The sequence below is a fragment of the Zymoseptoria tritici genome, chromosome 9 (assembly GCF_000219625.1).
Source record: "Zymoseptoria tritici IPO323 chromosome 9, whole genome shotgun sequence".
NCBI classification, from domain to species: Eukaryota; Fungi; Ascomycota; class Dothideomycetes; order Mycosphaerellales; family Mycosphaerellaceae; genus Zymoseptoria; species Zymoseptoria tritici.
Genome location: NC_018210.1, coordinates 849,025 through 870,820, shown reverse-complemented (window position 1 = coordinate 870,820; position 21,796 = coordinate 849,025). Strand labels below are relative to the sequence as shown.

At 53.3% G+C, this 21,796-nt stretch overlaps 10 protein-coding genes across 10 annotated transcripts; 5 read left to right on the top strand and 5 right to left on the bottom strand.

Annotated features, from left to right (window-relative positions):
• Positions 1–303: 303 nt before the first annotated feature.
• MYCGRDRAFT_75505 (uncharacterized protein) lies at positions 304–2,764 on the top strand (the record flags this gene model as incomplete). The annotated part of the gene is made up of 1 exon (XM_003849687.1): positions 304–2,764. The coding sequence occupies one exon, from the start codon at positions 304–306 to the stop codon at positions 1,966–1,968; it is 1,665 nt and encodes a 554-aa protein (XP_003849735.1).
• A 3,225-nt stretch (positions 2,765–5,989) lies between these two features.
• Positions 5,990–7,018, bottom strand: MYCGRDRAFT_75499 (uncharacterized protein; the record flags this gene model as incomplete). The annotated part of the gene is made up of 2 exons (XM_003849329.1): positions 5,990–6,194; positions 6,255–7,018. 2 exons carry the CDS (start codon positions 7,016–7,018, stop codon positions 5,990–5,992), a joined length of 969 nt encoding a protein of 322 aa, XP_003849377.1.
• A 253-nt stretch (positions 7,019–7,271) lies between these two features.
• On the top strand, positions 7,272–8,973 carry MYCGRDRAFT_75494 (uncharacterized protein; the record flags this gene model as incomplete). Its single annotated transcript, XM_003849688.1, has 4 exons — positions 7,272–7,306; positions 7,355–7,488; positions 7,538–7,732; positions 7,803–8,973. 3 exons carry the CDS (start codon positions 7,450–7,452, stop codon positions 8,901–8,903), a joined length of 1,335 nt encoding a protein of 444 aa, XP_003849736.1.
• Positions 8,974–9,030: 57 nt separating this feature from the next.
• MYCGRDRAFT_48167 (uncharacterized protein) lies at positions 9,031–9,378 on the bottom strand (the record flags this gene model as incomplete). The annotated part of the gene is made up of 2 exons (XM_003849328.1): positions 9,031–9,141; positions 9,190–9,378. 2 exons carry the CDS (start codon positions 9,376–9,378, stop codon positions 9,031–9,033), a joined length of 300 nt encoding a protein of 99 aa, XP_003849376.1.
• Positions 9,379–9,988: 610 nt separating this feature from the next.
• On the bottom strand, positions 9,989–10,979 carry MYCGRDRAFT_95690 (uncharacterized protein; the record flags this gene model as incomplete). The annotated part of the gene is made up of 5 exons (XM_003849327.1): positions 9,989–10,057; positions 10,115–10,236; positions 10,286–10,336; positions 10,466–10,759; positions 10,949–10,979. 5 exons carry the CDS (start codon positions 10,977–10,979, stop codon positions 9,989–9,991), a joined length of 567 nt encoding a protein of 188 aa, XP_003849375.1.
• Positions 10,980–11,420: 441 nt separating this feature from the next.
• Positions 11,421–13,189, top strand: MYCGRDRAFT_47917 (uncharacterized protein; the record flags this gene model as incomplete). Its single annotated transcript, XM_003849689.1, has 8 exons — positions 11,421–11,600; positions 11,654–11,725; positions 11,780–11,958; positions 12,007–12,249; positions 12,310–12,529; positions 12,596–12,796; positions 12,862–12,970; positions 13,026–13,189. The coding sequence occupies 8 exons, from the start codon at positions 11,421–11,423 to the stop codon at positions 13,187–13,189; spliced, it is 1,368 nt and encodes a 455-aa protein (XP_003849737.1).
• Positions 13,190–13,954: 765 nt separating this feature from the next.
• Positions 13,955–14,913, bottom strand: MYCGRDRAFT_95688 (uncharacterized protein; the record flags this gene model as incomplete). Its single annotated transcript, XM_003849326.1, has 4 exons — positions 13,955–14,115; positions 14,171–14,291; positions 14,347–14,429; positions 14,886–14,913. 4 exons carry the CDS (start codon positions 14,911–14,913, stop codon positions 13,955–13,957), a joined length of 393 nt encoding a protein of 130 aa, XP_003849374.1.
• A 229-nt stretch (positions 14,914–15,142) lies between these two features.
• Positions 15,143–15,475, top strand: MYCGRDRAFT_87477 (uncharacterized protein; the record flags this gene model as incomplete). Its single annotated transcript, XM_003849690.1, has 1 exon — positions 15,143–15,475. One exon carries the CDS (start codon positions 15,143–15,145, stop codon positions 15,473–15,475), a length of 333 nt encoding a protein of 110 aa, XP_003849738.1.
• Positions 15,476–15,493: 18 nt separating this feature from the next.
• MYCGRDRAFT_105712 (uncharacterized protein) lies at positions 15,494–16,745 on the bottom strand (the record flags this gene model as incomplete). Its single annotated transcript, XM_003849325.1, has 1 exon — positions 15,494–16,745. One exon carries the CDS (start codon positions 16,722–16,724, stop codon positions 15,567–15,569), a length of 1,158 nt encoding a protein of 385 aa, XP_003849373.1.
• Positions 16,746–17,898: 1,153 nt separating this feature from the next.
• MYCGRDRAFT_110734 (uncharacterized protein) lies at positions 17,899–20,989 on the top strand (the record flags this gene model as incomplete). Its single annotated transcript, XM_003849691.1, has 2 exons — positions 17,899–19,470; positions 19,523–20,989. 2 exons carry the CDS (start codon positions 17,899–17,901, stop codon positions 20,987–20,989), a joined length of 3,039 nt encoding a protein of 1,012 aa, XP_003849739.1.
• Positions 20,990–21,796: the final 807 nt, after the last annotated feature.

Below are 21,796 nucleotides of genomic sequence, written 5' to 3'. Positions count from 1 at the left end.
CAGGAGTTCCTCGAGATGTTCCAGAAGAGCCAGATCTTAGTGTTCGTCGGCGAGACTGGTTCCGGAAAGACAACCCAGATTCCACAATTCGTGCTATTCGACGATTTGCCACAGATGCAAGGCAAGATGGTGGCGTGTACGCAGCCTCGTCGTGTCGCCGCGATGTCCGTCGCTCAACGTGTGGCTCAAGAGATGGACGTGAAGTTGGGCGAGGAGGTCGGATATAGCATCCGTTTCGAGGATATGACAAGTCAGAGCACAATCTTGAAGTACATGACCGATGGTATGCTGCTTCGAGAAGCCATGAACGATCATGATCTCAAGAGGTACAGCGTGATTATTCTGGATGAGGCCCACGAGCGTACTCTTGCCACGGATATCTTGATGGGTCTGCTGAAGGAGGTTATCAAGCGGAGACCGGACTTGAAGATCATCATCATGTCTGCCACGCTCGATGCGCAAAAGTTTCAGAAGTACTTCATGGACGCCCCTCTGCTCGCTGTGCCTGGTCGGACACATCCTGTCGAGATTTTCTATACGCCGGAGCCGGAGCGAGACTATGTTGAGGCTGCGCTGCGAACGGTCCTGCAGATTCACGCTACAGAAGCCGATGGTGATGTGTTGCTGTTTTTGACTGGAGAGGAGGAGATTGAGGAGGCATGTCGCAAGATTCAAATGGAGGCCGATGAGATGATCCGGGAAGCAGATGCCGGACCCCTGAAAGTATACCCGCTATACGGATCTCTGCCGCCTGCACAACAACAGAGAATCTTTGACCCAGCACCACCACCTTATAAGTCCGGCGGGCGACCTGGTCGCAAGGTCATTGTGTCGACCAACATCGCCGAGACATCTCTCACCATCGACGGCATTGTGTACGTGGTGGATCCTGGTTTCAGCAAGCAAAAGGTGTACAACCCTCGAATCCGTGTCGAGTCTCTGCTGGTGTCCCCGATCAGTAAAGCCTCTGCACAGCAACGAGCAGGTCGTGCAGGTCGTACGCGTCCTGGAAAGTGCTTCCGTCTTTACACTGAAGCCGCTTTCAAGAAGGAGCTCATCGATCAATCCTACCCAGAGATTCTCCGCTCAAACCTGGCTAGCACGGTCTTGGAATTGAAGAAGCTGGGCATTGACGATCTGGTGCACTTCGATCTCATGGATCCACCTGCTCCCGAGACACTCATGCGCGCATTGGAAGAGCTCAATTACCTTGCCTGCCTGGATGATGAAGGCGACTTGACCGCTCTCGGAAAGCTGGCATCAGACTTCCCTCTCGACCCTGCATTAGCAGTCATGCTTATCTCAAGTCCGGAGTTCTACTGCTCGAACGAGATTCTCTCGCTCACGGCTCTCCTCTCCGTCCCACAGCTGTTCAATCGCCCAGCAGCAGCCCGTAAGCGTGCTGATGAGATGAAGGCATTGTTCGCTCATGAGGATGGAGACCACCTGACAATGCTCAACGTCTACCACGCATTCAAAGGCCCAGAAGCACAAGCCAACCCCAAGCAATGGACACACGACCACTTCCTGTCATTCCGTGCGCTGCAGCAAGCGGACAACGTTCGCATGCAGCTGAAGCGAATCATGGAGCGTGAAGAGGTCGAGCTCATCTCCACGCCATTCACCGACAAGAACTACTACAACAACATCCGGCGTGCTCTGGTCAGTGGGTTCTTCATGCAGGTGGCGAAGAAGGATTCAAGCGGCAAGAGCTACACGACTGTGAAGGACAATCAAGCTGTCCTCTTACATCCATCGACGGTACTTGGTCAGGACTCGGAATGGGTGGTCTACAACGAGTTCGTGCTTACGAGCAAGAACTACATCCGTACTGTCACGGCTGTGAAGCCAGAGTGGCTGCTGGATATTGCACCCAATTACTACGATGTCGATGCTTTCCCAAAGGGTGATGTACAGACGGCGTTGCGGAGAGTGATCAACAAGGCTCAGCGTAAGGCTGGCAGGTAGAATTCCTTCAGAAGAGGTTTTGGTCAATACGCACGATTCGGTCATGATCATCGCGAACAGATGCAGCATAGAGATGAAACCGCAACACTCGCCAGACTCTCAGCCACCAAATGTCAATCGCATTTCAAAGCTTCTCAAACGTCGACTTCGTCTTTTTGATCCCACTCATCATCGCCTTCTTCACATCATCACTCTGCACCATCGGCGAATTCCATGCCGCCGTATACAGAAGCCCATCACTGACCGGCCGATCTCTGCTGAAATCCATCAACGCCTTCGAGCTCTGTACCGCGACTGGACTCTTTGTTGCGATGAAGTTCGCCAGTTTTAATCCTTCAGCCAACAATTCCTCTTTCGTGTTCACCACCTCCGACACAAGCCCGACTCTCAATGCTTCCTCTCCACCAAACTCCCTCGCAGTGTACACGACCGACTTCGCCCACGAATACGAAACGCCAACTTTAGGCAGCCGAGTCAGCGTGCCTACATCAGCAGCAAGCCCTACGTCGACTTCTTTGATGCAGAACCGCACATCCTTGGTAGACAAGCGGATATCGCACGCCACCGCCAGATCTATCGCAGCTCCATATGTCACGCCGTGCGCCAGGAAAATCACAGGTTTCTCGCATCGTTCGGGCGCACTAATGCAGTTCTGATAGCCTAGCATGTGCCGGCGGACTCGCCAAGTCCGGCGAGCGATGTCGTCTTCTTCTTGGGGTTTGGAGACTGGACCGGAGCTGGAGGAGGTTGTTACGTCCAAGCCTGCCGAGAAGTGAGGTCCGACGCCTGACAGGAGGATGCAACGAATGTTAGGGTCGAGAGAGAGCTTGTCGAAGACTTCGCCTAGGCTTTTGAAGACGCTGTTGGGTTTGTTAGGCCCTGGAAGTTGATGGGCGCGGCTCTTGTGAACGGGAAACGTACGCAGGACTGAAGGCATTGTACTTCTTTGGTCGATTCAGCTCGACGTGAGCAACGTACTGCGCTGGGAAGGTCGTTCTGAGATCGGGAAATTGATATTCATTTTCATCGGCCATGGCTTTGGGGGAACAACTTCTATGATCGGTTCTCTGAGCTCGTGTATCGAGAAGAGCGCAAGAAGATTTGATTACTGGGTGCTGGAAGACGTCGACACATCAGCACGTCGGTCGGCAGAAGACGTTGTTCTCCGCACGCGGTCAATGTTCGGCCCGCCTTTCCAGCGGCTTCCATTATCGGCGTACTCGGCCCGATCGATTGTAAGCAGGGTGTTTTCCAAGCTAGGACATGGCTAGTCTGTTACACCAGATTTCAGCTGACTCGCACCAGGCTTCATCGTGATGGCGTTCAAAGCCATCGTCCACCACATTCTGCCCTACCATCACCTACAAGTCAACATTGTCTTACAGTTACGGACTGGATTGGCAGACTCCGCGACTAACAAAAACTCCTCGGTTTGTACAGCATGGGGAAGACATCGAGTCGGGAGGCGGCTGAGCGGGCACGCAGCCGCTGTGCCGTGCTGTTCCAACCCGTCTGGGGCTATAACCTAAATGAATGACAGGAGGAAGAAGCCAATCACGGTGCATGGCGTACAGCGCTACACTTTTTTGTAAGCTACGCGATTCACGATCGCACACGTGTGGGTTGTCCATCCGCATCTGATGATCTATCGTCCAGCAAAAAGCAGAATGAGATCTTTGTTCGGCCAGGGCCCTCATGAAGTCCATGGCGTGGGCTGTGGCGTCCGCTCTTATACGCACTTCCGGACCCCACCGACCTCCTTCTCGACACCACATCACTCGCGCGAAGTCAGCACGATCTCATCATGCGATCTTCCCTCTTTACCCTGGCCTTTGGAGCCATCCTTACGTTCTCGCAGGTGCGAGCACAAATTGCTATCAACTTGACCTCCATTGCAGAGCTCCCCGAATGCATTACCACATGCGGGACGCAGGTTCTCCCGAGCCTCAACTGTGCGATTGGAGCTCCATGTTACTGCGACCAAGGTGGACCCGTTTATAGCGCCCTTACAGCTTGTGTGATCAGCAAGTGTAAGACGACGAAGGAAGCTCTCAAAGGACAACAATTCCAAGCAAACAGCTGCGGCTGGATCCCCCACAAGAACGCAGCGCCTAGGTTGATGGCTATTCTGATCGCGTTTCTTACTGCAGCGACGCTGTTTTTGATCGCTCGTCTGGCTTCGCGGTGGCCGCGTTGGGGAGGTGCCGGCTATGGCTGGGACGACAGTGAGTGTACATGCCACAGCCGAGCGGCGCGATGCTTTGACTTACTCTATTGTAGTTGTCGCCGTGCTTTCCTTTATACCGATTGCGGCCACGTTCGCCTGTGGGTTCGGTATGAAAGTCGATGTGCTGAAGGCCTGCGGCGGTTCGTGATCGTTTCTCGGGCTATGCTCGCAGGTCTCAGTCTGCCCTTACGCATTTTGCGTCCAAGCCATTGCTAAGCTTACCGCTTTCTGTTTAGGTATGATTCACAACGGTCTGGGCCAAGACGTGTGGACATTGCCTATTCCCAAAGTCCTGACGTGGGAGTTGGTATGCATCACCCCAACCCTGCATGCCCTGTGGCTTCTGTACTGACATGATCTTCCAGTGGTTCTTTTCCGTACAACCGATATACGTCCTCTCAGCGTACTCCGTAAAGACCACCTTAATCCTCCTCTACCTCCGCGTTTGGCGGGAAGATGCCAGCAACCGCAAATTCCGTTTGGTTTGCAAGGGCATCGGTTGTTTCGTGGTTCTTGCTGCCATAGCTGCCATAATGGCCACGACATTTGGATGCGTCCCCATTGCAGCAGGTGAGTTGTTGGAACGTCGCGGAGGTGCCCAGCTAATTGATATGACACCCAGCATGGCGATACACCAACCAAGCAAACGGGGCATGCATAAATCGTGTCGGATTGGCCTATTATTCCGGCTCAATGAACGTTATCCTGGATATCATCATCATCATACTACCGATTCCGAAAGTGCTCGCTCTCAAAATTACGACGAAACAAAAGATAGGGTATGTCATCGTCTGCGTTTTGTTTCGAACGCGCCCACGGACTAATCTACGAAAACAGCCTTATATCTTGCTTTCTCGTCGGGTTCGCCGTGACAGCCTGCGCCATCGTCCGCCTCACTACAGTGCACAAGGTCTCCAACATCACAAATGCTACATGGGACTTCCTCACTTTCGCTCAGTGGTCTGGTGTAAGTCTTCTCGATGCGATATCGATCCTACTGCTTGCTTCCCACACACCCTCTTGCTGACGCACCCATCCAGATTGAGCTGAGTATGAGCATGTAAGCCTTCGGTCGTCCCTCGCAAGTCGTTCCCGTGATCTATACTGATACATTGACCAGGATCTGCTGCTGCATGCCCGCGATGGCCGGCTTTTTAAAGCGCTGCTTCCGGTACATGACCGGGAAGAGTTCACACGAGTCGGTACAAGCCGACAAGGTCCTTGTTCAAGAGAATACCCTACATCCAGAAAAGACTTATGACAGTCTTCACAGCGAGATGTCCGGTGATGTGGCGTCTGTTCCAACATACGCCCGTAAAATCGCGCAAGCGGGAGTAGGACGAGAATGAGGGTCGACATGTCTACCAATGAACATTCACCGCCTAAGTGCACTGCTCGCGCTGACGTGCAACGACATCTCACGAACCCACCATCCAACACCTCTCGGTGATGACCCTTCATGCATCCAACACAGCAAATTCGAGAATAACGATTGAACGAGTCGTCCGCATCTCCATCGCATTATCCTTGGGTACTCGCGCAGGTCTTGCGTTCTCATGGTCGTGCCATCGGCATATTCCCGTTGCTTCCGTCATCTGAGTAAGGGGATGGACGCAGCTCGAAGCGATCCACAATTGACGAAATCTCTCCACCAGACACATGTCGCCGGCAGTTATCGTTGGCCAACATCGGCACTTTACCGATCTTATCGAACTGTAGGTGTGGACCTCAGATTTGCATGCTCTCTCGACGGACTCCGGGCGGCGTGACTGGCTGTCCCTCGGACCGACCTGGTTAGGGCCTTTCCACCACCTCGCCGTCTAGCTGTTGTCTGACCACCGCGTTCACGTTGTCCGCTACAATCAGCGTAATGATCGAGTGGGGAGCAATGCGTAACACATAGGTCCCGAATCCTCGATAAAATCTCAGCAGGCCTTCTTGTTTCGCGACCTTGACGGCACAGTCGAGCACTCCGCTATAAGTTGAACCACCACGTTGTCTGCACGGGACGAGAGTCAGTATCTCGTTGTACAACCCTCGCAAACCGGGCAGAACTCACAATCTCGTCTTGAGAAAGTCGAACGGGAGGCTGAAGAAAGCCGCAAAGAAGCCAGCCACGCAAGAAGATGCAATCGTGACATTCCTCCCCGAAAGGCTCGTCCGTTGCGTCAGTTGATTCTTCGACTCGGAGAAGAAAGCCAGCTGCCCGAAATTGGTTGCCATTGCTCTGATAATCGTAGGATACGAGCCTGACCACAACGCAGTGATACCCTCTGTCTTGCCGATACGGACCAAAGCATCGACAACAGAACGATAGTTCGCTCGTTCAGCTTTTGGTTTGATTCCATCTGCTTGCATTCGAATGAGAGCCACTTCCGAAGGGTTGGCGATCGCCGCCGCCAATCCTCCAGCGCCCAGACCTGCCAGTGCTCGTTCTCCGAAACCGATCGTGGTATCCTTGGCTTTTGCTCGCTCCACAAGCACAGCCTGGAATCGATCAAAGAAACCAAGTCTGAGGGTGGCATATGATGCCTGTCGAAGCCATGCTGCCGATATTCCAGAGTAGAGGTCGAGAAATCGACCTTCGGCAACGATCTGTCGTCCGACGGCCAAAGGTGAAGCCGCTTTTGCTGATGAACCTTCGCCCAGAAGCTGTAGTCGGACCTTGACCATATCAATCGGATGAACGCATGTTGTTGCAACGATCCCGGAGCCGCCTCCAATCACGAATGGTAAGAGTTGTCTCCCGACCGTCGCCAAAGCAGACTTCGCCGCGGGCGTTGGCGAGGAACCGTCCTCGAGATTTGAAGGTGATGTTGCCATGTCCATTAGGAGTTCTAGCTACAAGACCTCATCCCTAAGATTGCATGCATACCATATACTGTCGTCGGCAAAATGATTAGGCTTCGAAAGTCCCTCGGTTGAATTCAAACACGTCCGCGAGACTGACCCTGACGTTTTATTCCCAGCCTGTGTCCGGGTGTGGGGATACTTTCAGGACAAAGCGGGGTCTCAAGATCGAGACTCCTCCTATGTTTGACCGCCCTGAGCGTAGCATTAGTGGAGGGCAAAAGGCTTATTGAGATCAAAGATTCGTCAAAGGCCCGAATGGTTGGTCTTGAACACCATTACGAAGACAGTCTCTCTGACCGCATCAAGATTGCCGACAAGAATATCGAAACGCCTTCACAAGAGCTCAGCCATACTCTCGAATAGTTCGTCTTCTCAAGTGGCCAGGGAGTCCATCGTCGCCGATGTCACTTCTCATGATGGCCACGCCAGTGAAGACACTAGTACGCCTTTTCTTGGATGGCAATCCAAAGCACGTCTGACAATCGGCAGATCCGCTCTTTCCGACCTCAAACAGCATATAACGTCTTGAGACCATGTACAACACGGGTTCGATTTATGCAGGCTCAACAAACAAGAGAAGTTCATGCCCCGGCTACAGAGTACCTCCAATCATACAATGTTGACTGGACAGAGTCTCAACAATCCGTCAGAGAAGCGATTGCGAAGATCTGTACCAAATATCCAGTACGTTCTCCGTTTCGAAGACACCATTATCGTATGATCGACCTGCTAACGACAGCCTTCCATTAATCAGGATGAGTACTGGCTAGAAAAGGACAACAAGCACGAGTTCTCCTTGGACCTACACCAAGACCTAGCGAAAGCCGGATGGCTGGGAATCTGCATGCCCGAAGAGTACGGAGGCTCAGCTCTCGGCATCTCAGAAGCATCCGTAATGATGCAAACACTTTCGGAGTCCGGAGGCGGCATGGCAGCTGCGTCCTCAGTGCACATGAACATCTTCGGTCTCGAGCCTGTGGTCAAATTCGCATCGGAAGAACAGAAGCAACGGTGGCTGGTCCCACTCATCGCTGGCAAGGAGAGGGCTTGCTTTGGTGTTACAGAGCCCAATACTGGCTTAGACACGTTGAAGTTGCAATCGCTCGCTGTCAAGAATTCGGATGGCAAGTCGTACAGTGTTAGCGGCAGCAAGATCTGGACGTCGACTGCTCAAACGGCACAGAAGATCTTGCTCCTCGTTCGAACCACGCCACTGGATGAGGTCAAGAAACCGACCCAGGGTTTGTCATTGTTCTATACCGATCTCGACAAGAAGCAAGTTCAAGTCACCGAGATCCAGAAGATGGGTAGGGCCGCTGTAGACAGCAACGTCTGCTTCTTCGACGGCTGGCAGGTTCCAGCGGAAGACTTGATCGGATCGGAAGGTGAAGGCTTCAAGCAGATCATGCAGGGCATGAATGCGGAGCGAATCCTGATCGGAGCTGAAGCGCTTGGGTTGGGCTTTTGCTCGTTGAGGAAGGCGGCCTTATATGCCAAAGATCGCCACGTTTTCGGACGGCCAATTGGCAAGAACCAAGGCATCCAGCATCCTCTTGCGGACTCGTGGATGAAGGTCGAAGCTGCAAGATTAATGGTTTATCAGGCGGCGCGGATGTACGATGCTGGACACAGCACGGGGGAGTATGCTAATGCATGCAAGTATTTGGCCGCTGATGCGGCTTTCGAAGCGGCTGAGAGGGCAGTGTTGACGCATGGTGGCATGGGATACGCAAAGGAGTATCATGTCGAGCGCTATTTTCGGGAGGCGATGTTGCCAAGGCTTGCGCCTGTAAGTGGTGAGATGATCAAGAACTATATTGCTGAGAGGGTGCTTGGCTTGCCTAGGTCATATTGATAGCAAGAAGAAGATAATTTTTGTCTTCTGCGATACAGAGCTATATCTGCTGCCGCCCAGCTTCTATGCGTTCATGCTACGCAGAAGAGTCAGTCATGTTCCTGGGCTATCGAAAGACGGAGTACACTCACTTGATCAGAATCGTCTTCGGCTCTGTGTAGGCCCGAAGAGCATACTCTCCGAACTCTCTTCCGATGCCACTCTGCTTGCGGCCGCCGAACGGCACTTGCATGTTCATCTGCGACAGTCAGCGGCCGCTGCACGAATGGGTCGAAGGAAACCTTACGAAGCTAACACAGTTGACGCCAACGACTCCCGTATCAAGACCTTTGGCGAATCGTAGTGCCCTAGTATTTTCCTGGGTGAAGACGCCGGACATCAATCCATATTCGGTGTCGTTGGCCAATCTCAGGACTTCCTCCTCGGTCTCGAACGTTTTTACAATTGATACCGGGCCAAAGATCTGCTTGAGCATCAGCATACATCCCCCCATGATCCTCGCAAACGCAACATACTTCTGTCTTGTAGATCTCGGCATCTGCCTTCGGGTTGAGAAATACTGTTGGCTCCATGTAGCATCCAGTCTCGCCGTGTTGGACACCTCCGGCGACAAGTTCCGCTTCTCCCTTCCCGCGTTCAATCATGCCCCTCACCTTTTCGAATTGTCCAGCATCTACCAGTGGTCCCAGTTTGACCGTAGGGTGCTGCGAACCCCCAATATCCGCGGCGGCTGCCTTCATCTTCTCGGCATATTTCGCAATAAAGTCCTTTACAATCGAAGATTGGACGTAGACTCTTGTCGCGGCCACACACACTTGACCTGACTGCACGAGGATCGCATTGACGGTCCATGTCAGAGCATTGTCGAGACTAGCATCATCAAAGACTACCGCAGGGCTCTTCCCACCCAGCTCCAGGGTCCCACGCTTTAGATTGCTGTTGGATGCTGCTGCTTGAATCTTCTTGCCAGTCGGAATGCTGCCAGTAAATGATATCTTCCTGATACTCATGTGATTGGCAAGAAGGGCTCCTGTTTCGCCTGCCCTGGTCAGGATTTGAACCACTCCTTCGGGATTCCAGCTCGCTCAAAGAGTGGTCCGGCGGCGAGGGTGGGCGAGGGTGCCCAGAGGTGTCTTCTCGGACGGCTTCACGATCTGAACTTCATGAGTACGGGAGTTTTGTTCGAAAACTCTATCTCCGTTATAACTTACGATTACATTGCCTGTTACCAGGACAGGTAGGACTTTGAGAAACATCGTTGGAACCGGTGCATTGAAAGGATTGATGGCCGCACAAACACCAAGCGGCTCTTGCGTAACGATTTTGGCGAAACCTGTTCGTGTGAGAAAGGCACATATCGAAGCGCTGATGCGATTCCATACCATCGTCATCAGGGAAGCAGTCGCCGGCCTGCTTGCTTGTCTGTCTAGCCGCTGTAAGACAAGATGCAGTTCTTGACATACGTCTTCTCTCTCGTTGGAATGATCGATGACTTGTCAGCGAGTCCAAAGTTAGAATAGACACAAATTCCTCCTCGACCAAAGCAGCCAGTCGATGCAAACATTCTGTTCTTTGGATGGCGGTGAACTGGCTCCATTCGCCATGGAAGGCCTTCTCTGCGACCTCAACGGGCAGGTCAACGTCTTCAGGTCCTGCGATCGGTACAGCGCTGACAAACTGTTTGTTGTCCTTTGGATTCTGCAGACTGAAGCTTTTGCCGGACTTGGCTTCGACATATCCGCCGTTGATGTACAGCTTAGTGGCTTTCCGGGTCGTACTTTTGTGCCATGACCGTGGTTTTCGTGGAGTTGGTAAGGACTGCAGTGATGATTCGTTCCCTGCTTGAACACGTGAAGCTGTATGCATTGACGGCATTGTCTCCGTGCAACATCTCGCAGCTTCCCTATTTCCGAGTACCCGTTCCAGTTCATCGACACCAGTACCTCAGCTTCCCCGCTCCGGGGCTCAGCTCAGATGTGCCTGGATCGGTAACTCCATACCGCAGACAGGCAATGCCATGTCTAACTGGACAGGAGGATCCTCACCTCTCTGGCCGCCGAACGATCCGGCTCCCATTGTTGATGTTCACACGCCGCATGATGATACAGCATCTCAACTGACGAATCCCTTTGGGAAGAGCGGCAAGCGGCAAACGGCTCGCATCGAATCCACATCATACACTCCGGGCCACGTGCATTTCGATATCATGGCCGATGACTCTGATGACAACGTTGCTGGATCTCATCGACGAGCAGCAGGTGAAGGTCCTCGCCATCCATGCAAAAATCGACGAAGGCCCCTGCCCTGAAACATACTTCAATCAGTACAAGATATACGCACTCAGATGAATAGCCGAGCCTAACAAGGATTGCCGATTCACCTCAGCGGGGTCACAAACCTTTACGTCCACCAATCGCAAGATCCGAGGCAGTACGTGCGTCTTAAGTGGTATGTGAAGCATCTACATGATGGAGTTGATATCTGGGAAGCCAAGTCGGGATCGTACTGTCTACAGCCATGCGGTCTCTGGTCGAGTCAGCTCGTTCGTTGGCAAGAATTGCACGAAGACATGATCTGTTTTCGGCACACACGCAACGGTTGTGTCAACGAGCCGAACGACGGAGCCATTCGACGCCTGTGAAGACAGAAGGAGCTCTGGCGGGTGTGAAGATTCTCGACTTGTCTAGAGTGCTTGCTGTAAGTATGCTCGGCACTACTACTTGAGACTCACTGGAAGCTAACATGTTCAGGCACCATATTGTACACAAATTCTTGCCGACTACGGGGCAGATGTCATCAAGATCGAGGATCCCGAACGCGGCGTATGATACCCCTTCGAGCCTGATCACCTAAGCAACGACTGAGCCTGATAACAGGATGACACCCGATACTGGACCGTCACCGGAGAAGGAAAAGGCATGTGGAAGGATGGTATCGGCCCAATGTCGAACTACTTCTCAGCCGTGAACCGCAACAAAAAGTCCGTTGCCCTGAACTTGAAGCACAAGCGAGGAAGGGAGATCTTCTTGGAGATGGCGAAAGAAGCCGACGTCGTGTGAGTGGTTATGCCCTTTCATCACGAGATGAAGCTGAATGTCACCAGCGTCGAAAATCTACGACCAGGCAATATGGACAGACTGAAGATCGGCTATGAGGACCTCCGGAAAGTTAATAAGAGGATCATCCTGGCTAGCACATCTGGGTACGGAGCTGGTGGTCCGATGGAGAAGCGAGCAGGCTACGACATGATCGCAGGAGCAGAAGCCGGTCTTCTTCACCTTACCGGCGAACGTGGTGGCGGACCTGTTCGACCTGGGCTTGGGTTGACGGATATGTCTACTGGATTGTGAGCGACCGTGTACATTGTGCCTGACCTGGACTGGGATACTGACGGACGGGTGTACAGGTACATGCACGGCGCCATCATGGCAGCCCTCTATGCCCGCGAACGCACCGGCGAAGGACAAAAAATCGACGGTTCCTTATTCGAGACTCAAGTCGCTTTGCTAACCAACGTTGGCCTCTCATGGCTCAACATGGGTGTCGAAGCCGAGCGATGGGGAGCTCAGCATCCCAGCGTTGTCCCCTACGATGCCTTCAAGACTAAGGATTTGTACTTTGTCTGCGTAAGTTGTGATTTTCAGTCTTCCGTAATCAGACACGACTGATAGGAAGGTGATGTCGTTCTGCAGGGCGCCACAAACGACAAGCAATTCGCAAATCTCGTCAAGATTCTCGGCCGTCCCGAGCTAGCGCAAGACGAGCGATTCACTTCCAACGGACAGCGGGTGACGAATCGCAATGATCTGTATCCGATCCTCCAGGAATTGTTCGCGGCAAAGTCGACGACAGAATGGGAGCAGGAATTCGAGGGGAGTGGAATGCCGTACGCTGTAAGTTGACGCATGGAGCAAGGCATATTCATGACAAACAGTGAGACTGACTGTGTGCCTACCAGCCGATCAACACAATGCAACGAGTCTTCGAGCACCCGCAGACCCACGCACGCGATATGATCGCGGAGGTTCCTCTTGACTCTGCGGCATCGGGTAAGATCAAGCTGATAGGTGAGTGAGACCTTTGCAAATTGTCGAAGGAAAGTTGTGCTTACAAAACGATCAGGTCCAGCGATCAAATTCAGCCATACCAAAGCGACAATTCGTACACAGCCCCCGCTTCACGGCGAGCATACGAATGAAGTGCTGGGAAGCTTTGGCGTAACGCAAGAAGAGCTAGAGAGCTTGCAGGAAGAAGGGGTGCTGATGAACAGGAAGAAAGTGGTATAGTCAATGACTGCAATCCGTGTGAGCAATGTAAGCTTTCGCATCCAACGCCCTCTCTCATGATTGCGTGTTCTACAGCCTTGCCCGATCTTTGACATAAGACATCTGCTTGCTGATCGTCTCCAACGCCTCACGCTCGATGCGCTTGACCAAGTCCTCACAGGTTGGGATGTCGTGGATGAGGCCGATACAGAGACCTGCTGTCCAGACCTGTGATGATCGTCAGTCCCGAATTTGTGCCCAGTTCAATGTTCAATGACTCCACCTACACCATAGTCTGGATCGCCATTCAAGAACACCTGACGTCCTCTCGAGCCCGCAACGAGCGGCTGCACCTCCTCAAACTTGCCCGTTGTCGACGACCTCTCGATCTTGAGCGCCTCGTCGGTAATTTTATTCTTGAACATACGGCTCGTGTTCTTCCAGCGACGCAGGACGAGCTCCGTGTCGTTCTCCGAGGCTTTGACGATGGATTCCTTGATGTTGTTGTGGATGGGAGCTTCAACCGTGCCTGCAAAATGGTCAGACCAGCATCGTGACCCGGATGATTCGTCGACACAGACTTACACATGAATCTCGTGCCCATGTTGATGCCGCAAGCTCCCAATGCCAATGCACCCGCCAGGCCCTGCCCGTCCGCGAAACCACCACTGGCGATGAATGGGATGTTGCCCAATTCTTGTCTGGCTCTGGATAACAAGATGAAGTTTGGAATGTCTGTCTCACCAACGTGGCCAGCGCACTCGAATCCGTCAATAGACAGGAAGTCTACGCCGAGCTTAACAGCCGATAGGGCGTGTCGGTGCACTTGTGCAGTATCGTGCAGCCGGCGGCTTTGAAGCGTGCAACGGGTTCTTTGATGTTGTTGCCGGCAGTTTCGACGATCTTGATGCCTTCGTCGATGATGACTTCGGTGTACGCGAGGTAATCTGTGGCGGAATTCAGTCGACCCGATCCTTGATGAAGAAGGTACTTCAAGCCCACCTGGCGGGTTGATGGAAGGCAGCATAGTCAAGTTCACACCAAACGGCTTCGATGTCATCTTCTTGCACTTTCGAATCTGGTTTCGTAAGTCCTCCGGAGTGGGTTGTGTAAGAGATGTGATCTGTGATACTGTCAGAGTCGCCGCTCTCGTGCTCGTCAAACTGTTCAATGCATACGATTCCCAATCCGCCAGCGTTGGACACTGCGCTTGCGAGCTCTGCATAGCCCACCCACATCATGCCGCCTTGCACGACCGGGACTGAAGATTCAAGTCAGTCGCTGTCCATCATTCTGCTGCATGCACGACGTGCCTTCAATCCCAAGAGCCCGGGTGAGAGCTGTATCGAAGCTCATCTTGGCTGAATCTGATGTATTGGATTTATGTTGAGCTTGATCTGGAACGAACAGGTTGGAAAACGAAGCTAGAATATTACCTGGTAGAGTCTCAAAGGTGCAGTCGACACGTCGTCCGAACTCCCTAATGAGCTACGGATTACTGATTGCATCCCTGGACGATGGCAAAGTCCCGAGGCCGTCAATTGCGGCAATTTGACTATATCCGAGTCGTTGGACTCGACTCGCTTCACATTGACAGGCTGAATTGAATAAGGTCCCCAAACCTTGAGATTCGCCATGGAAATCCATGAATCTTTGCGGTCAAGCTCTATTCAACAGACACGTCGACCAAGGTCGAGGTCAATTATTGCATTCGCACAGGATCGAAGACCGCGCGATGGAGCCATGGTTGCAACGTAGCCGCAGCTGTCGTTTTTGATGGCGATGCATTTGATGGTCAAACTCGCCTGGGAACGAGGCGGGAATAGTTTGAAACGCAAGAAGACGGAAGCCGGAAAGACGAATTTGACAAGATAGAACTAGTAAGCCTTAGTCAGCCTTGAAGATCAAATGTGTCCGGTGCAACTGGTCCCTCGGTCCCTTACGTCGTCGGCGCGACACTGGATTTAATTCAAGATGATTGCATTGAGAGGCGGAGTTGACGATGTACCTCTCAGGAGAGTGCCGACTACAAGAGAAGCTCAGCTTTCTTGCCTTCCATTTCCACGCGGGCTACTTCCGATCTTCGCGGTGACCGGCAGTCCAATTCCACCTTCGAACACAGCTCTCAACACCGCGAGGCGACCAGGCCTCAGTCTGAAAACGGCCTGTTCGACACATGTCACACGTGCCGACGTCTGCGCGAAGCAGCAAGGCCTTTCCTCCGAAGGGGATTTGGAGGAGGTCAAAGAAAGAGACGGCACCACGGCGACAATGACACCTTGGACAGATGTGAGGCCGAAGCATTGAGGACACAGAGGCATAGATGCAACGGACGTGGAAGCGTTGTGGTTGGCTGGCCAGGTCGTGATAGCCTCCTGTCACTTCGCTCGATACTCTCTCAGCACCACCCATACTTCTCGTTCGCCAGCCATTGAACATCCTCCCAAGACCCGCTCCCATACCATCGCAGACTCGCAATACTCTCCTTCTCGCGATGAACCACCTCAGCGCTCGACTCGATGCGTTGTGCTGCAGCCAGTGCCGCAGATGAAGGATTCCAAAGGAGCACTTCTCCCATGTCCCACTTATATGCTTCGGTCTGTGCTACTTGGAAAATGGCATCGATGTCGCGCACAACCTGGGAGTCTTGCAGCTTTGCAACGCCTTCCGGTGATGCTGCGGTGAAGTCAGAGAAGGACTCGTCTTCAATGACAAGACGTAGAATGTGCAGGGTACTAGGAGATTCTTCTTCAGGACCAGCCCAGACTCGTGTCCAGTATGCCCACACTCTGGAGCCGGGGGTGTCTCCGACCATGGCTCCGTGAATTGATGGTGTCTTCTTGTACAAGGTGTTGGCGACGGTTTTCTGCCTGGAGAGATGCCATAGTAAAGTGCCATGGCCTGGTACCAGTGCGACTTTCGTCTTGCCAGATGTTGACTCGCCAACTGCTTTGCGGAGAAGCTTCTCGTCCATCATGCACAGCTCTGGTAGGTCTTCGCTCTGCAGTAGCTTGACATTCGCAGGGACTTCGACTACTCTCGACGGGAGAGTCACATGCGCAGAAGGGAAAAGTTGCCAGCCTCGAATTCGATAGAAGTCCTTTCCAATATCCGAGTAAAGAATGCTGAACGGTGACTGCTTTCCTTCTTCGACCTGCCAGGTCTTCAATCGCTCGCCCAGATCCGTGATCATCCTGCCAGCATAGCCTTTGCCTCGAAATTCAGGAGGACAGAAGACAGAGCCAATACCGTGGCTAGTCACATCCTCCACCGTGCCGTCCTTGCCCACCAGCGCCTTCTTCTTGAATGTTTCACAGCCGCAGAGCACTTGTCGAGGTCCGTTGGCATTAGGCTGGTACACGAGCATCCATCTCGTCAAACCGTCCTGTTCGAGTTCCTGCTCGGCAAGCGTCTCACGTTGAATGTATTGCTCCAGGTTCAATGGTCCCCTCCATTCGAGACTATTGGAGATAAGTTGTGCATGACTTTCTTCTGGTGTTGCTTCGACCAGGTATAGGTCTGCGGAATCCTTGCATGGAAGGCCCATGCTGCCCATGTTGACGGTGGTGTCAAAGAGTGGTGGAGTTGATGGAGATGTGTTGTCGCGAGGAAGGCAAGGGAAAAATGGAAATCAAATCCCTTCGTACGCTACTTTATCGGCATATATACCCTTTATGGCGCCGCTTGCTGTGGCCAACGTGATGATAGCGACACGAGGACACATCGCTGCATCTTTTTAGTCAATGATTTCTCAATGCCGTTTCAAACCGAAGGGTTTTCTATAGGGCGTGAGAACGACATGTGATTTATTCTCGGTATGCCCAGCTCAGAGTGAGGTGAACAAGTCGCGGGAGCAAGCTGAGAGAACCAACACTTCGGACCACCGGTACGATAGATCCACTCTCCGTGGTTGCACAAGTCCGTTTCGTCTCCCACTTTACGACTGATCACAAATGTGTGGACAGGATGTCCTTCATCAAATAACGAGCAGAGCCAGAGGCGCGTGCTTGTCTCGTTCCTCCGTGGCTTTCAATCTCATTTCACCGCGGTCCGTGTCCTCAGCCGCGTCGTTTGCTTCTGATTCCCCTCGTCTACGAAGGCGTGAACAGCACGAAACCTGGCTTGTCTTTGATCGGTGCGCGGCAGCAGACAGAATTCACCCCTGAACGTCTGTCTGATGGATGTCTGCTGTAAGTGAAGTCGCGTCGTACCTCACCAAGTGCCTTGCGTCGGCCGGTGAAGGCAACCAGAGCTTGGCTGGACCTTCTACCAGCCTGATCTGGAAGCTATTCACATCATCGGAACCAGACCCAAGAACGAGAGCATGAAAAGGCACGTTACGAACGCAGACATCCGCGACTCCAAATTTGCGATCCTCCATCTTTCACGGGGCGCCGTTCGCTTCTGCCTGCGTCCATTTCCCGAGACACCATCCCGCCCCGCCGCCGTGCTTTCCACCAGGCTGGAACCTCGCCGTCTCCGTCTTTCTTCCACTCTCGCACTTCCTCCCACCAACATCATCACCGTCCGCAGAGTTCGGCATTTCGACCTCTTCTTCGCAGGCGCAGCTGATGGACTTCATCTCGTAAGAAGCGGCTGGTGCTGAGAACTTCGACATAGATTCTCAGTCTTGAGTCGTTGCAGGCTTCACTTCACCGACCGTATGTCTGCGCATGTATTTTGAGATCTACAAAGACAATACGCTGACAATTCCTCTCGCTTTCCAGAAGATGCCCACAGCAGTTGCAGATCCCCGGCCGCCGCCAGAAATTATCGACCTCCTGAGCAGCGATGACGAAGAAGGAGACTCCCCTGAACGCCCAGCGCCTCCCAAAAGAGCGCGACGTGACCATCAACCTGATGATGACTACATGGGCCGACTGCGCGATCAGGACCAGCAAGCAGCTCCAGGAGCCGACTTCCACGATTTCCACGGCTTTGACATGCTCGGGCCTCTCGATCCATACGATGATGACCAACAATTGGCGCTGGGCGAGCCAATGCCCGCTGGCCAATTTGTGGATGTCGATGGTGAACAGATCTTCATCCCGGATGACATCCCAGCACCGCCCCGAAAAGCGCAGCAAGAACGCGCACGCCCTGCCAAAACACCTACTCCCGACCCGGATGCCTCAGAATTCACCTTGGACTTCTGTCTATCGCGTGTTTTGATCGTATTGCCTGATGTTGACCATGAGCATGTGGCAAAGCTCCACAAAGAAGCGAACGAAGAAGTGACGGCTATGAACCGTACGACCAGCTTGAAGCTCGCAGATGTAATGGAAAAATTGCTGTCGTCGGACTACCCAAGACAGGTGAAGGAGCCAGCACGGAAGAAGAGGCGCCGAGAAGACGAAGTCGAAGAGCAGTCCAAGGTCTGGGAGGGCCCGGGACGAGAAGTCGCACCGCACCAGATCAGAGGCACAATTGCCTCCATGCTCAAGGCCGAGTTTCCTGAGATCTCGAAGCAGCAGATTGCGTCAGAAGTCGCGCGTCACAAGCACTTCTATCAGACTTATATTGCACTCGCCAACCTCAAAGATACCGGCAATGGCGGCAAAAAGTTCCGAGGTCGCGCATCTGCTCTCGACATGGCCACTGCTGACACGATAGCAACGAATAGCGGCTGGGCACCGATGATTGATGAGCTGAAAGCGGCGCGCGACCGGGTTAAGGAGATCCGTAGGCGGCGAGTGATTGACGAAGCTCACCGAAAGGCAGAGCAGGACAATCTTCAGCGAGCAATCGACAACAACGAGACCAGCGAGTGTCAAGTCTGCTTCGACGAGCTGCCGATGAACCGACAGATCCACTGCGATGGCGCTGTTGCACACTTTACCTGCTTCGACTGCGCCGAGCTTTACGTCAAGACTGAAGTGGGAGATGCGCGCTGCAGAGTGGTGTGTACGGCTGGGTGTGGCGCTCCCTTCCCTCGCTCTCAACTTCATCTGCTCTCCGATAAGGACCTCCTCAATAAGCTTGAGAAGCTCCAGCAGGAGAAAGATATCCGCGACGCTGGCCTCGAGGGACTGGAGGAATGCCCATTCTGCATCGATTTCAAGATCATCTTGGGACCAGTCGAGGAAGACAGCGAGCTCCGATGCGGTAACCCGGAGTGTGAGAAGGTGAGCTGCCGTCGCTGCAAGGCCGCTTCTCACGTCCCTCTCTCCTGCGAAGAACACGCCAAAGACAACAAGATCAGTTTCAGACACAGGGTAGAGGAGAAGATGTCGGAAGCTCTCATCAGGTCATGCAATAAGTGCAACAAGAAGTTCATCAAGCTGGATGGATGTAACAAGATGGTACGTTTGATCTGTGGAGGCGTACGCTTCTATGGCTAACATTTATTTCTAGACCTGCCCATCCTGCGGCAACCTCCAGTGCTATGTGTGCTCGACCTCAATCACCTGCTATTCCCACTTCAACCACATGCCCGGCGTGGCAGTAGACCCTCAAAATCCGTCGACCAAGTGTCCACTCTACGACAACTCCGAAGAGCGACACGAGCGTGAGGTTGAAGCGGCTGAAGCAGCGGCTCGAGCGGAGGTCATGGAAGAGCAGCCTGACATCACCCAGGAGGACCTCGATATCAAGGTTTCGGATGCGGTCAAGAAGTCTGCCCAGGACCGCGTGAGGCGAGCTCTACCCCCACCAGGTTTCGATGGTCCAGGTCCGTTGGATATGCATGCCCTTCTCCCACGAATCAGAGATGACCGAGCTGACATGAACGAGATTGATGATCTGGTGCGCATGGGTTATAATCGTAGGCGAAGGCATCCTGAAGCATTTCATCGTCACATCATACGAGGTAATGGCGAAGGTGCAATTGCGCGTCGTCTGGAAGCTCTGGACGCTGCGCGCATCCGTCAGGCAAGGATGCGGGCAGAGTGGTGGCGAGCGGTAGACGAGGAAATGCCACAAGATATTGCGCGGCCTTTGGGCGTAAGACTCGCAGAAGTAGCGGGACAGCACAATGCGAGAGCACATCTTAGGCGAGATGAACGACTCGCCGCCCATCGCCGTCTAGCGCTACTGGGCGAGCAGCAGCAGCAAGATTTATTGCATCTGGGTGGAGCAGACTTTGCAAGGCAATTCAATGGCGAGCAAGCTCAGGAAGAGAACAGAATAGGTGGACATGAGGCACCCGTGGGAGCAGATGCTGATCGTCTTGCGGACTTTCCACGCTTATTACGCTGGTATGAACCTCCGGCTCCTCTTGCAGCAGTCGACGCACGAGCTGCTCTCGATGAGAACGCGGATGCCGCTGCGGCAGACCGTCCCCCAATTCGGCCTCGAATACACTACGAACGACCACCTGCCGCTCCTTTAGCGGATGGTCGCCAACATCTTCCAAACCCCAACATCGGTGGCGCCGCAGCAGACTTCCCAGTTGAACCGGCATTTTACGATGGAGCTTACGACCTGGATCTACCGATATACCCACCTTTGGGTCAACACTATGGACGCCAGGGTGGCGGCCGTCTTGCCGTCCATCCTGCAGAGCCCATTATCCCTGCAGCTCCTCAAGCGCTTGGCCAGCAAGCTGTCGACAATCGAGGCACCTTCGATGACTTCCCAGCATTGCCTCGCGATTTCGGCGCCCGCAATCATCTTCATCGTCCTGCCGCCGATGCCCAGCCTGCTGCAGAGCAGGACTTCGGGCCTGATCCACTTGAACTTCCGCCTCTTTTTGGCGGTCGTCTCCCTATGGAGTGGTGGCCACCTGGAGCGGCGAGGGTTGGTAATGACCGCGCTGGAGACGGTGTGAATGTGGAGGACGATCTGGACCGACTTCTGGAGAACATGAGACGGGCTGGCTAGTAGCTTTCTGTTCTCTAATGCTCTGTTGAGGTGAAGAAGGGAGGGTTCCTGGAGGATGAAGGGTTGCAAAAGAGTCGTCCCCAAGCAAGGAGAATGTTTTTCATGGGCGTTACAATACATGATTCGGATTTCTCTACATAATGTCAAAAGTTAAGCTGTTTATCGATAGTTCTTGAGCTCCTGATCTTGCTTGATACTACGAATGTCTCTAAAACGTCAGCGATCTTTGCCGTTATATACCTCGTTGTCGGCAATATCGTGCGAAAGGCCAAAAGTCGCTGTCCCGCCAATTTCGTTCCCCTAAAACCGGGTCGGGGTCGGTCGATCCTGCCTGCGCCACATCTCGACCACACGCGACACCTTGTTTGCTAGATACATCCTTCTTTTCACACCACGGGAACAAGCCATGTTTACATTCGCCAATCCATTATGAGTAGCGACATCAGCCGCCGTTCCAGTCGGCAGCCGCTGAAGCATAAGGCCAGCGACATGGACACGACCTCCCTCACATCATTCCCGGATCCCGCAGAAAGTACCTCAAGCCGCAACGGATCCCTGAGCGAAATTGAGGCTGTCACTGTCCCGCCGACCTCCTCTTCGCCACAACCTAGCACCAACAATGAACCTCTCAATGGCTTGCTGGACGCTGGACCGTCCATGTTTGACGTCCAGGACAGATCGCCTACAGATCCGCAGACTCTTTCCACCGCCCCGCTGGAAGTCCTGCAAGCCGTCATAGATCATCGTGGCGCGGTGGAGCTCGTGCGGAATTTGTCGAAATTGCTGGCGGAGAGAGATGCGCATGTC